The 14619-nt window shown below is 34.3% G+C and overlaps 2 protein-coding genes across 3 annotated transcripts in view; both read right to left on the reverse strand.

Moving 5' to 3' along the window:
• The window catches only part of LOC150102968 (speckle targeted PIP5K1A-regulated poly(A) polymerase-like), a 294108-nt gene that overhangs the window by 175551 nt on the left and 103938 nt on the right, over positions 1–14619 (reverse strand). The gene's annotated exons all lie outside the window — the stretch shown is intronic.
• The window catches only part of LOC150102969 (uncharacterized), a 42689-nt gene continuing 28858 nt past the window's right edge, over positions 789–14619 (reverse strand). The window contains exons 1-2 of one of the 2 annotated variants that reach the window (XM_090398566.1): positions 6481–6539; positions 789–3924 (exon numbers count right to left, since the gene is read on the reverse strand). In XM_090398566.1, the coding sequence (XP_090254692.1) occupies positions 892–3843 (2952 nt within the window). In that variant the 5' untranslated portion in view covers positions 3844–3924; positions 6481–6539 and the 3' untranslated portion in view covers positions 789–891. Of the gene's footprint in view, positions 3925–6480; positions 6540–14619 lie in introns of those variants that run through there. The other variant, XM_090398567.1, reaches the window with a different exon arrangement.

The raw sequence follows: 14619 nt of genomic DNA on the forward strand, positions 1-14619 counted from the left end.
CAAAATGTGGTATAATTAACAAATATCTGCCAGTAATGAAAATGACAGGGGAAATGTTAGATAAAAATAATATATGAATTAACAGGATGCTAAATCCTTATTTTAAAGTATTATAAAGTTGAGACAAAGATATTAAAAATAAATTTTACATTCTATATATAAGGATTATACACTATTAGAATAATAATTTTATATTTAATTTCTACACAGTTGTCAATTAGCACTTTCTGCCTAGTTACACTGGTCATTAATTAACCAGCATTAAATTACACACACACACACACACACACACACACACACACACACACACACACGCACACGCACACACACACACACACACACAATATTCTGAACATTTACTGTGAAAAAAAAAACTTATTGGAATGCTTCTTCCACTGTAATGATGTATACAGTTCTAAAAATGATTCTTAAATTATGAAGATAATACAATTATTTAGATCATTTAACAAAACTGCAAAACATCAGTGTTAAAATAAAACACTAACGTTATTTTGCAAGTTTAAAATTAAACTTCATTCACAAAGGTTTAGATAAATATTTTCATTCTAATTACTATAAGTTCTAAATATGATGAAAGTACACATTTTTAATAACTTACTTAAATAAGTTAGTTAACAACAAGTAATGTTTGAAAAATGTGTGAGAGTAAAAAATAAGTAAAAATAATTACAAAAGCCTGTTTTTAACATCTATCCATTTCTCATAATATGTCTATTTCAAATTCTCATCAAGTTAATTTAAAAAAAAAAAAAAAACAGCAACAATAATTACTATGGCATGTTTATTTAGCAATATTACATAATGCCTGGAACAAACAAAAAAACAAATGAAAAGTTCACAAATTATATCTTTTCCCTTCTGTGAACTGTATCAGGGTAAAATAGTTTTTGCAATGTCATTCAAAGTAACTGTTGGTTGACAATGGAACATTTTTAAAAATGCTAGTAATGGAAGTTTTTTAACATCGCCAAGATCAACTCTAACTGATATATTTCCAAAATCTATTGGTTCTGGCTTCATACCATAAAATGAATATTCAACTACTGTTTGTGATTGCGTAGGTAAAGAGGAAACACGTGACTGATAAATTTTAATTGCCTGTGTGAAATAACCATTATCATCATCTAACTTTTCTTGTTTAATTTTGCATGGTATACCTGCTTCATTATATCCAATACTATCTTGGCTTAACTGGTTTTCTTTACAATTTGCATACAGAGTCTCTAGATCTGTTCCTAAAACAAATTTCTCATTACATGTATTTCTACAACATTTCCAATGGCATTTCATACAATTTAAGATATTTTTTGTGCCAATGTCACACACCAACTGAGAATTTTCTGATTTAGAAACTTTGTTAATATTCTCAAAGTGACCAATTTTTTGAGTTATTGGTCGAAATGAAGGATTTGCAAACACTACATTAAGATCCTGATGATGATGATGCTGAGAGTTGTGATACAGCAAATTACGAAATCCTGCGCATTTTTTCTCACATTTCTGGCATTTATATGAAAGATGCTGAAAATGTCTATATCTATGCAATTTTAAGTCACAAGGTCTCCTCAGTTTATCTCCACATATCCCACACAATGGAATTTTCCTGCTTTTAATTCTTCCACCACATGCCAAAGTACTGGTTTTTAATAAAGTTTTATCTGTTTCTGAAATCTTTATTTCTTTTAAAGCTGTGCTATTTGCAGGTGAGGCAGATAGTGAGGCATTTCGTGATGGCCGAACATAAAACTCAACAGGTTTACCTGCATGTTTTGTACTTAAATGTGAAACCATTTCTTTTGGTGTGTCTGATCCATAAAAACAAAAACTACACTGAAAATTATTAATGCAGTGCAATTTATAATGTTCGACAACTTTTTCTGCTGTCAGACAAACAAAAACACAATACTGACATTTATGCTCTGATAATGGATGGTTATCTTGACTGTGTTTTATAAAATCAGTAGGATCCAATGTAACATACTTACAAGTCCCAATGCTACAAGTGTATGGTTCAAGATATTTCATATCTGTTTCACAAGAAAGCTGATCTGCTATATTTCCCACTTGTTTACATTTATATAATCGTACATCTTCGTTTGAATGAGAGGTCATCTGATGTAACGTCATATAAAATTTACTTGTAGCACGGTACAGACATAAACTGCATTGATAATTTCTATGACCATGACTTTTTAACATGTGATTTGCAAGAATATTAATGTCAAATGACTGACAACAATATACACAAGTTCCATTCTCTTTCAGATGACTTGCCAAATGTCTAATAAAATCATTTTCTGCATTAGTTGTGAAAATGCATTCTGGATCCATACACTTGAAAAAATTAATTATATTTGGCATTTGTAGTAAAGATGCTAAGGCAGAAGGTGATTTCAATTTTCCTGCAGTTTCAAAACTATTAGGACTACAGTCATTTCTCAAAACAGATGAAGCATCACCACAAAGTTCTGGCTGTGTATTATTAACACCCCAATTACAGGTTGTTTTATCGCCAGTAAAGTTTCCTTGATTTGTTTTACAATCATGTGATATATTATTTAAAGAAATCTGCTTTTCACTATTTATGCAACTCTGCTTTTTCAATATTGAGGAATCTGAAGTAGAAGCATTTACAAAGGCACTATATTCATTAATGAAAGAATCTTTTTTTGGCTCTCTTGCTTTGAGTTGTAAAGAATAATCCTTCTCAGTAGGAAGCACTACTACTTTCTCAAAGGAAAAATTTATACTTGGTTTTTTACAAGTGCCAAATGGACTTGCTACTGATTTAACTGAATCCTCTTTTTTTTTGTTATTGTTAAATGTTGCTGTTATGGAATGCGTGTCAGAAGGTGAGGAATTGGATAAAGATTCCTTTACATCATTATGTACATCTATTTTCTCATCAGCAGTATCATTATGTGATTTACCAACTGCACCATCAATATCTGTTGAATCTTCATCATCACTCATCAATTCTTTTTTAACAGGAATAGTTAAAATGTGGATGTCATTGGTACGATTATTGCTTCCACTACTGCTGGTCAAAGGCGCAGCATTTTTATCATTTGAGTGATGCAAAGTTGAATCTACTGATTTATCACTTACAATTTGTTTTTCGCCATGGCCATCTTGTGGCATTTCTGAATCACTGCTTTTTCCAGCAAATACAGTATCACTACTGCCAGAGTTATGTTTCTGACTAGTTGATACATTAGTTTTCAAGTGTGTGTTTTGTTCCTTGGATTTATTCAATAAGTTCCTTCCTGAACCGGAAGATGTTTGAACTGTCTTCTGATTCTTTTCAGTATATTTATTTCCTTTACATTCCTCTTTCTCATGCCTATTTGGTCGTTTAGGGCATTCATCTTGTAAGTGAAGAAGCAAACAATGAATTGCACTAAAATCTCTTTGGCAATAGGAACATGGTTTGAAATGGTCCTTTCTGTGAAAATATATCAAATGTGAGGCAAATTTTGGGCCACCTTGTGAGGTGAAAGTACAGGCACCACATTGAAAATTTCTATTCTTTTGTTGGCATGAATCTTCTTTCAGATGCTTTACAAGCCACTCACCACAACTGAAATAATTTCCACATCTTCTACACCACAAACATACTTCCCGTGGATGATTTTTAGCAATGTGTTTTATAAATGACTGATTATCATCTGTTTTATACTGACAGCTCACACATGTTAACTGCTCTTCTTCTTCTGGTTCACCAGATGAATGTTCAGCTGTTCCTTGATCAACTTCTGTTTCATCAGCCTCCGCAGAGCCGATATTATTGGCTAAATTTTTATTCTTATTTTTTCTTCCCATTATTCTATTTTTGATGTATATTCCTCATTCAAGCAAGCAGCACACATCCAATAGCAATGATATCCACTTCATATTCCTGTGCTAAAATAAATAAAAATATAAAGGCAAGTTTTTTTGTTTTTCATTTAGATAGGAAAACAAAATTATGTAAGAGTCTGCAAGACATAATACATAAGAGGGAATACCCAAAAATAATTGGAATCTGAACTTGACGAGCATGCATTTTCTAGTTACAGATGTTACTTCTAGGTATCGTGAGTGTGCAGTTTTCCGTGCCAGTCTGGCAAGTGGCTTCACCTGTGTGAACTTGTTCATTGTTCTGGCTGCATTTTAGTGCTTACAAGTAAGTTTGGCAATTTTGTGATGGGTGACCACAAGGAACAGAGAACATGTTTGAAATTTTGTTTTCTTTTGGGTAATACTCAGGTCTATGAGTGGTTTTCCCATTTCAAAAATGAGGGCATGTCAGTTGAAGACAAATCACGATGTGGTCGACCTTCGACAAGCAGAAATGATGAAAACACAGAAAAGGTTTACCAGGCAATCAATAAAGATCATTCAAAGATTACCACTGAGCAAGTTTCTGAAGAGACGAATTTGTCATGGAGTTCGTACCAGTGAATTGTGTCTCATTTGCTCACAGAGGATAAAAATAAATAAATATAAATAAAATAAAAATGCGTGAACGTTTACTGCGATTTGAGGGAGCAAGTTCTTAATGATCAGAACTTTCTTTTAAAAGTTGTGACCAGGGATAAGTGAAAGAAAAGTCACTGGAGGCAATAAAGAGTACTCCAGCTGAAAAATTTTCCAGCAGTGTAAAAAATATTGAGACAAGTGCATTGACTCACATGGAGAGTACTATGAAGGAGACTAGAATATGGTATTATAAATAATAAACAATTCCAGCTATTTTTGGGTACCCCCTCTATATATACCACTCTGATTGCTTTTAAATTAAGTTTGAATGCAGCAGCAAAAATAAAGTAAAACTTTCAAAACCAGCAAAAAAAAATTTTTTTTAAAAATACAATTTAAATACATTCAGTAAACTTCATTTCAAAATTCAAAAACATAAGTCTTTCTATATGTATTAATTTCTGGGAAAATTCCTCTAAGTAAATATTATTTTTATGACTATTTAGCCTATTTCTATTTAGGAGTACCCCTTTTTTTATAATGTCATTGGCTTTTTACTTGAATTTTAGGATATTACTGATGTTTTATATGGGCAGATATATATGAAGGATATATAGGAAGAAAAAACCGGACATACCTTTGTGGGATGTTGTGGCTGTCTTATTTTTTCAGCAGCATCCTGACATATGGCTGGACAGAACGGGGAGGGGGATGTCCAGAAAAGTGGGGTTTGAGAGATGTTGGAGAATTATTGGTGAGGCAAGAGGTATGTGAACTTTTTTGAAAACCCTAGGTTTTTATATATTTTTTAAATTATTAAAGGTGGATAGAGAATACTTTGGGATGGGGTAAACACAAATCTTTGAGGAAGGAGAAGGATATTACAGAATAAGTCTAATCTTTAAAGGTACCTGTGGCATGATTATAAATAATAAATTACACAATAACCACAGTAATTAACTTTAATGAAATGAAAGTACAGATATTTCTTACGGAAAATAACAGTACATCATCAGTGTGTAGAAACAAGCAAATTAAAGGAATCGGATTACACAGTACATTCAGCAGTCAGTGGTTTACCAATTAAAAATCGTTGCTACGTGGTAGAAATTAGTATTGATAAATAATATTATTAAAAATATATATAAAATTTAAGTGGATATTAAATCCAGCATTATTTCAAATCCCAATATAGAAAGTATAAAAGTTTCATATGAAATCTGACCAGAGAGCTTATGGGAATACACTTGCCGACATTTATGAATTGCCCTAGCCAGACTTTATAGGAGAGACAATTGCTATGCCCAAGCATCCATATATTCTCTTCCTACTGGTTCATTTTGAAAAGGTTTCACTGGCCTGACAGAAACCTTAAGAGAGCAAAAACTCTCAGTACTAAGGAACTTGAAACATCGGAGAGGTGTATTTTTCGCAAATGAACTCTCAGGTCAGTGCATAAAAGTATTTACTAAAATAAAGAGCCAGAAGGCTTCACTTCGGCAATGCAAATTTATAAAAATTAAGCAGATATTAAATCCAGCATTATTTCAAAGCCAAATACAGAAACTATAAAAGTTTTGTATGAAATTTGACCAGAGAGCTTATGGGAATACACTTGCCGATATTTATCCACTTAATTATTATAAATTTGCATCACCAAAGTGAAGCCTTGCACCGACTGAATTGTTTTTAATTGGTAAACCACCGACTGCTGTATGTACTTTGTAATCCGGTTCCTTTAAGTTGCTTGCTTCTACACACTGATGATGATGATGTACTGTTATTTTCAGCATGAAATATCTGTACTTTCACTTCATTAAGTTAATTACTGTGGTTATTGTGTAAGTTATTATTTTTACGGTTTTTTGCCAGCTTTTGTTTAGGAGTGACCCTTATTTTAATGTCATTGGCTTTTTACTCAAGCATTCTTAGGCCATTACAGATGTATTTTAGAGACAAATATACGTAGAATAATAGAGGAAGAAAATTCGCACATACCTTTTTTTGGATATTGTTGGTTGTCTTCTTTCTGCAGTATGCATACTTCTGCTGTTAGGCTGTTAAAAGAGAAGGGAAAAAGTGGGGACCACACCCTGCACTCTCGTACAAAATTAACACCTAGTGATATCATAAACTTAATCAAACTAATAATCTCAGCTAACTTCTTTAAGTTCAACAATAACATATATATTCAAATTTTCGAACTCCCTATGGGCCAAAACATCAATGGACAACCAGCAGAATTGTCCCTAGCACACATAGAATCACTCCTACTCCACCCTTCCGGCATCACCTTTTATGGCAGATACGTGGACGACATTCTATGCATTGGAGAACCAACACACATCACCACCTAACAAGTGCCCTTTAACAATTACAGCAACAGACTAAAATTCACCATAGAAACTGAACAGAACAAATCCATCAAGTTCTTAAACCTGACATTAATCAGAACAAACAACAAAATAGCCACAAAAATATACCATAAACCCACGCAAATCAGAAACTACCCCCATTTCAACTCATACCATCCATAGTCAGTTAAAAAATCGGTCATCCTATCACAAGTTATAAATGCTTACAAGTTTTCAATTAACCGAAATTATCTCAACACAGAAATAAAGAAATTAACACAGATTTTTAAAATCACAACTATCCTACACAACTAATAAATTATGCAAACAGGACAGCAAAAACCAGTCAAAACAACCCAAAAACCAAAACAAATTTCCCTACACAAAAAGTTATCTAACTACCATACATCCAGAACACATACAAAGCTTACAAATACATTTTCAAACATACTGATTATAAGCTGGTATTCACCACAAACTAAAAATTGGCAACTTCTAAAACCCACTAAATCACACACACAAAGAAATATTAGAACATCATAACGTAGTCTACAAATTTCCTTGTCAAAAAGACTGTGATATCACCAACACAGGTTCTACTATCAGGTCTTTATGGGCAAGACTTTGGTGACTGTAACATCTCTATTCCAAACCATTTAAACACTAAAAAACGCAACATCAAAAAGAAAAACAGAATACAAAGTACAGGAAAAACAGAAATGGCAGTTCACACCCTTGAACAGAAACATACCCCGCAAATCGACAAGGCCATAATAATAGACAAGACAACTAAACAATGCTTAGAATATCAGAAACGATAGCCATAAAATGTGATGAGAACTCAATCAACGTCCACTGACCCTACATAATCTCTGAGTTTTGGAAGCTCAACAACATAAAAATTAGGGTCACAACTCTGACCAATAGGTGACAATACAAGCACTTCAAAGGCAGAAACACCTAGCCAACATGACATAGCCTACACTTTTTCAATGAGTTCCAACAACACACAGTCAAAACGGCTCACACCATGTTAACCCTCTCCTCAGCCCCTTTTCCCATAAACCCTTCCCCTTCCTAAAAAAAAAAAAAAACTATTTCTATTTTCAGCTCCCTCTTTCATCTCTTCCCCACTCCAAAAAAAGGCACCCTTAAAAATAATATATATATATATATATATATATATATATATATATATATATATATATATATATATATATATATAAATGTTTTTTTTTTAAATTAATTCCCCCACACTGCCTCAACCCCCCCCTTCCCTTTTAACAGCTTAACAGCAGAAGTATGCACATCACAGAAAGAAGACAACCAACAACATCCAAAAAAAGGATGTGCGAATTTTCACTGTGAGTGGTTTACTTAACAGTACTAATACTAATGTACTCTAGGTTTATAACCCCTCAGTGGTAGGATTAACATAAGGAAAAATAAAAAAAAATAGCACGCACCTTCAAACATGGAATATACTGCCTTCAGCCTCTATTATTCTACATATATTTGTCTCTAAAATACATCTGTAATGATCTAAGAATGCTTGAGTAAAAAGCCAATGACATTAATAAAGTGGCACTCCTAAATGAAAGCACACAAAATAGCAGTAAAAGTAATAGTTTTTAAGAGGAGTAACATGGGAATTTTCCCAGAAATAATACCTGTAATTTATTATGGGATAAGATCAGGGGGTGGGAGAATGGGGTGTGAGCTGTTTCGACAGTGTATCGTCTTCAGAGCTCGTGGGGGAAGTGGAGGCTGTCATGCCAGCTTTGTGTTGCTGTCTTTTATCTGTGTTGTATTCTATTGGTCAGAGTCGTGACCTAATTTTTAAGTTATGGAGCTTCTAACTCTCAATAAACGTCCACCAGCCCTACATAATTTCCGAGAGGTGGACGCTCCATAACATAAAAATTAGGTCATGACTCCAACCAATAGAATACAACTGGCATGACATAGCCTTCACTTCCCCACGAGCTCTAAAGACGACACACACTGTCGAAACGACTCACACCCGCCGCTGATCTTATCCCATAATATCCTTCTCCTTCCTCAAAGATTTCTATGTTCATCCCATCCCAAAGTATTCTCTGCCCATCTTTAATAATTTAAAAAATATAAAAAACCCGGGTTTTTCAAAAAAAGTTCACATGCCTCTTGCCTCACCAATAATTCTCCCACATCCCTCAAACCCCACTTTTCCAACTCCCTTTCCATCCTCCCCTTTACATCGCCATACGCCGGGATGCCGCTAAAAAAAGAAGACAGCCAACATTCTACAAAGATACGTCCAGTTTTTTCTACCTATATATATATATTTTTCTTCCTATATATTCTTCATGTATCTGTCCATATAAAACATCAGTAATGTCCTAAAATTTGAGTAAAAAGCCAATGGCATTATAAAAAAAAAAAGGGATACTCCTAAACAAAAGTAGGCTAAATAGCCATAAAAATAATAAGTCTTTCTAACCAAAGGAGAAAAAGAGACAACATTTATGCTGATTGGAAAACCAATAACCAAGTAACAAAAGAAATCGACTAACTTCAAGTATTTCTTGTAGGTAGGCTTATATGGTGGTTACTGATAACTATTATTTTTCTGGAAATAACAATGTATACTAAAATATTAATTACAAAAATCTTTAATTAATACTTTCTATATTTTGGCAATGTTATCCTGGGATGTTGACTGTTTTAGATGTGTTCACATCATTATCTATGCCAGCATTTCCCAAACTTTTCCTACGACGGAACACTTCACGAAATTTTCACGGAAAACCTTGGTTATTTTGTAATGTATTAATTCATAATTAATTTAGCTGATTTTTATTATTAATTAATAATTGATCATTAATTATTAATTAAACATAATCATTAAATTAATTTGTGCTGATTTTCATTGACATATCTCATTCTGATCATCAAAAATTTATAATATTATTATAAGTACTTACGAGTGAATGCAGACTTTTCCCCTCCTTTTGTACATCCTGGAGATCGCTTTGTAGGCTGGTGGTAGATGACTCGCTATCCGTTGCATCACAAACACCTTCAATAAGAGATTTCTTAATAACAAAATTAAACAACGTTCCTTGTCATAAGGTATTTTGCACCAAAATGGATGGAAAAGTGCATAAAGAGCAAAGGAGATCCCGTGCTTGTAGTGCTATGCAATTTAAGTTTCTCAAACCATAGATCTTTTTAATATTAAAATTTAAATCTGCAGGCCTATTACTTTTAAAAAATTACGGCACTATGGTTTCGAAACTTGCACCCTACAATACGAACTTGTGAAGAAAGTATTCAGTATTACAAGATTTGAGAACCAGATACAGACTACCTTGATCTTCAACTTTAGTGGAAAAATTTTCTTTTTACTTTCTTGTTGTTTGGTCACTAACATTTGCAACACAGATGTTATTTCTTTCAGTTTTGAAAACAGAGGATACACCGCCCACTGTGTAATCGGCTTGCAGGCAATTTATAGTGGCAATAATAAACAGCGGTATTCTCTTTCCTGATTGTTGAAAGATTTCGATGTGTGAAAATTAACAATAATTCATGAATATTTCAATGTTTAAAAATATGCCGCTTGGTCACTGACATTTGCTATACAGATGTCATTTCCTTCAGTTTTGAGAACAGAGGATATGCCGCCTATTGTTATAATCTGCTTGCAGGCAATTTTTATGGCCGGTCATAAACAGTGGTATTCCCTTTCCCAAATGTTGAAAGGCTTCGAGGTGTGAAAATTAACGATAATTCATGAATACTTCCACGTTTAAAAATACACGGCTTGGTCACTAACATTTGCTACACAGATGTTATTAGCCGTTCTGGGTCTGAACTTTTCAACATATTCCTGAATATTATTCTCCTCAGAATATTTCCACTATAAAATATTTATTCATGAAAAATGCTTAGAAAACTAAAATAACAAATTCCAGGAGAAATTCTCACGGAACACTGGTGTTCTGCAGAACACTATGTACATGATGCGTTCTCCATTTAGCCACATGGCCTGGATATTCTCCACAATTTCTTAACACATCTAAACAATCAAAATTCCAGAATTCAGTTTACCTTAGAAAAGGAAATCGACAACAGTCTCCCATTCCTAGACACTCTACAAGCCAGCATGATGGATCCTTGGCATTTTCCTTACAGAAAACCCATACATTCACTAGCAGTCATCCCCCCCCCCACTCCCAACAATATGGGATTTATAAAAACTCTATATAACAAGCAAAATTAATCTATTTCTGATAACTATGCCCTAACTACTGAACTTGACCATATCCTCAACACTTTATTAGCAATTGGCTACAACCCCGACCCCCAGAAAAAAAATCCAAAAAATATTAAAACCCTGTAACTGCAGTCTTCCTCCCCCTTCAGACCATAGATTACTCAAGATCTATCACCATTCCATATATCAGGGGCACATCCGAAAAATTCACAAACATCCTAAGGAAATACAACCTCACAACCGCTTTACAGACCACATAAGAAATTGACATCTCTTATCCACTCGACCAAAGACCAGCCGCATTCCCTAGACACTAACCAGGTCCCTTGCAGTTGCAAACTGTCCTACAATGGTCAAACAGGCAGGACAGCCAATATCAGAATTTCTGAACATAAGGACTACATCCCATTCCACCAATACAGCCACTCAGGACTTGCTAACAGTGTTATGGACACCCACCAAAGGATACATTGGAAGATCACTCTATTACATCGTAGTAAATACAAATATGAAAGGCTATTTCTCTAATCTGCCTCAGCCCTGTAAAACTTGTGAAACCTCTAAAAATTTGGGTGCATGAGACTGCCCCAAATTTGGGAAGCATAATCCAAAGATCTTCAGCCCAATGGCCATGACTACCCAATTCAGCCCATAGATAGCATCATTTCGGACTCTAGGCCCAACTTGGATTGCTTTTCTTCACCCTCATTAGCCCAGTGTTAGTACCCATGTGTGCATAGGTTTTTTTTTTTTTTTGTGATCCCTGATGATGGCAATGTAATTGCAGAAATATAGAAAAGTATTAATTAGTTTTTATAATTAATATTTTGGTATACATTATTTCCAGAAAAATAAGTTAAACAATTATTTATTCCTAATTATATGAAGAACCAAAGGCTTCAATTCAGCGACATGAACTTATTTAAATTAAGAGATATTACATCCCATATTACTTCCCTTAACTTAAATAAGTTCATGTCGCCAAATTGAAGCCTTTGGCTCTTCATATAATTAGTAATTTATTAGGATCCCTTCTTGGCAATTCTCATAGAAGGGATGCAAGTTCTGTTCGCTACAAAATTGGCATTAACTAGGTCTACCTACTCACTAATGAGACCTCAATAAAGGTTGAAATCGGTCTGGTTAGTGACCTTCTCTCATAATGTAGAACAGTAATACAGCTCCTAGGAGCTAAATTCACATTATGGGTAAATACTAAGAATAGTGATCGGAGCTTGCTCCACCTTTACTATGAGTTGCCTCAGTTTGCACTACCAAATGGGTCTGGTGTTGCACTATCCAGGTATTTGCTTACGCTTGAAATTGCCGAACTGTATATAGTTTCTGTATTCGGCATGAAACTCTTTGAGTTTCTTATTCGGCTAAGAAACAACATGGGATGTAATATCCCTTAACTTAAATAAATTATTTATTCTCTTCCCTGCAACAGGATCAACTCTCCTCCCCATAGTACTCTTAACTATTTCCCTGTCTAGTTTTCTTTCAAGGTATATGGGGAATGAGCTTCTCTCTTGGTAACTCAGACCATAACTCCAAGTTTCCTTTTCAATGGTATGTCCTTCTAAGATTCTCAACCTCACATACTATGGTGCCGCACTAATGTCAAATGGGATCAGAGTGTTTCTTCTCTTTCTTCCTATAGTCTACCCTTCTGATGCAAATTCTAGTTCCAAGTGAATAAATAAAATAATTCATGTTAGAAGGAAGGCTTCATTATTCCCATTTCACTATAAACACTTGATACTATCCCAGCTTTTCTTCTGTAATAAGTGTATTAAACTTCAAGAAAAACTAGGTATTCCTAAAGGGACTCTAAAAAGCTTGCAATAGTTGCAAACAAACATCAATAAATCTAATCCAGACTTTAACCATCTACAGGCCATGATGTGTTTACATATCAAATGTCGATGTGAAGTGACTATGTAAATGAACTGAAGTGTCAATGTAATGCATGTAATTTAAATAACATGGATCCAAGAACAAAATGGTTGTGATTTTAACCACCTATCCACACAGATATACAGGTGGTTGAAAAGCATCAATGAAGAAAACTTTTTTTTTTCTGTTCAAATAATATTCATGCTTTGTGGTCTTTTGCCAAAGCAAATGAGCACAACTTCTGCTCATATATACTGTCATTTCTATATGTGGATCTAGATGGTAATGTCATATCATGCAAAGATAAACATGACATAAGGAAATCATTTATCTCCTCCAATTAATGCAGATGCCTATGATTAATCATCTCCCACTATACCAAGAATAAGACCAGAAGAATCCTGAGTAAATCTTTTGGTTCCGATGTATCTTCCCAACTATGATCCTGAATTAACACAATATTATCTTTATAATCTATGATATTTATCATGCCTATATTCAACTATTTCAAAACAGGAGGAGAAAAGTAAGCCAAACTATTTCCCCACTGCTCTCATTTGAATTTTCTAAATTATGGAGAAATTATTTCAGGATAACGTTCACAAATTGGCAGTCAAATGACTGCCAATATGTGAACACAAATAATACAATAGTGAGTGAAACTCAAGTCCTATCTAGATGGTGAGTGCTCTATGGGCATTTGCAGGTGGCCTAGGATGTAAAGAGGGATCTCTTATAATTAATGTTTTCCAAATTTTGGGATGTTTAATGCAAACGTATTTATTTAAATTCGGTTGATTCCTGAGTGCAGATGCAGATTCAAAGAATAGCCTTTCTTTTTTGAATTTACTATGGTGGAGCATGGTGGTTTTTTCCAGGAGATCCTGTGGGTTATATTCAAAACATGGTCTGCAAGGCCAGATTGACTATAATTGTGATTGCAGATGTATGACTTGTGTTCTTCTAACCGGATGGTTGTTGATCTATGTCTGTCCGTCCGAAGTAAGCCAGTTTACAGGCACTCTATATACTCCAGACACCGAGAGAAGAGGGAGCTGGTCTTTGGTGGAACTGATAAAGGTAGCAAGTTTACAGTGGGGCTTAAAAGCTGTATGGAGGTTGTACTTTTTAATGATCTGGCTATTTTTTCTGGTGTACCACAGATGTAAGGTATGGTGATGGCATTTCTGAAGAGATGGTTGGGGAATGGGGAAGGACTTGTTTATTTTTTTAATTCTGTAGTTATTGTAGCAATTGGAAAGGAAGGTGTTGTGTATCTGTTTGAGTTCGGTTGAAAGGGCAGTTTCACTGGAACAAAGATTGCGGGCTGTATTGGTAAGAGTTTTAATAATGCCATATTGCTGAGAGGGGTGGTGGTGGTGGTGGGAGAGTTTGTGAATGAATCTGCCTGAATGAGTAGGTTTTCTATATACAGAGAAAGAAAGGCTACTATTAGGAAGGAGTATTACTAAGGTGTCTAGATAGGGTAAACTATTGTTATTTTCTTTTTGCATCGTAAATTGGATTCTTGGAAGACTATTGAGGTGACTGAGGAAGGAATCTAATGTGTCTGGGCCATGAGACCAAATAGAGAACACATCATCTACATATCTTAGCCAGATA

Source organism: Typopeltis vanoorti, chromosome 9 (assembly GCF_054136105.1).
Source record: "Typopeltis vanoorti isolate ZY-2024b chromosome 9, IOZ_Tvanoo_1.0, whole genome shotgun sequence".
Classification (NCBI taxonomy): Eukaryota; Metazoa; Arthropoda; class Arachnida; order Uropygi; family Thelyphonidae; genus Typopeltis; species Typopeltis vanoorti.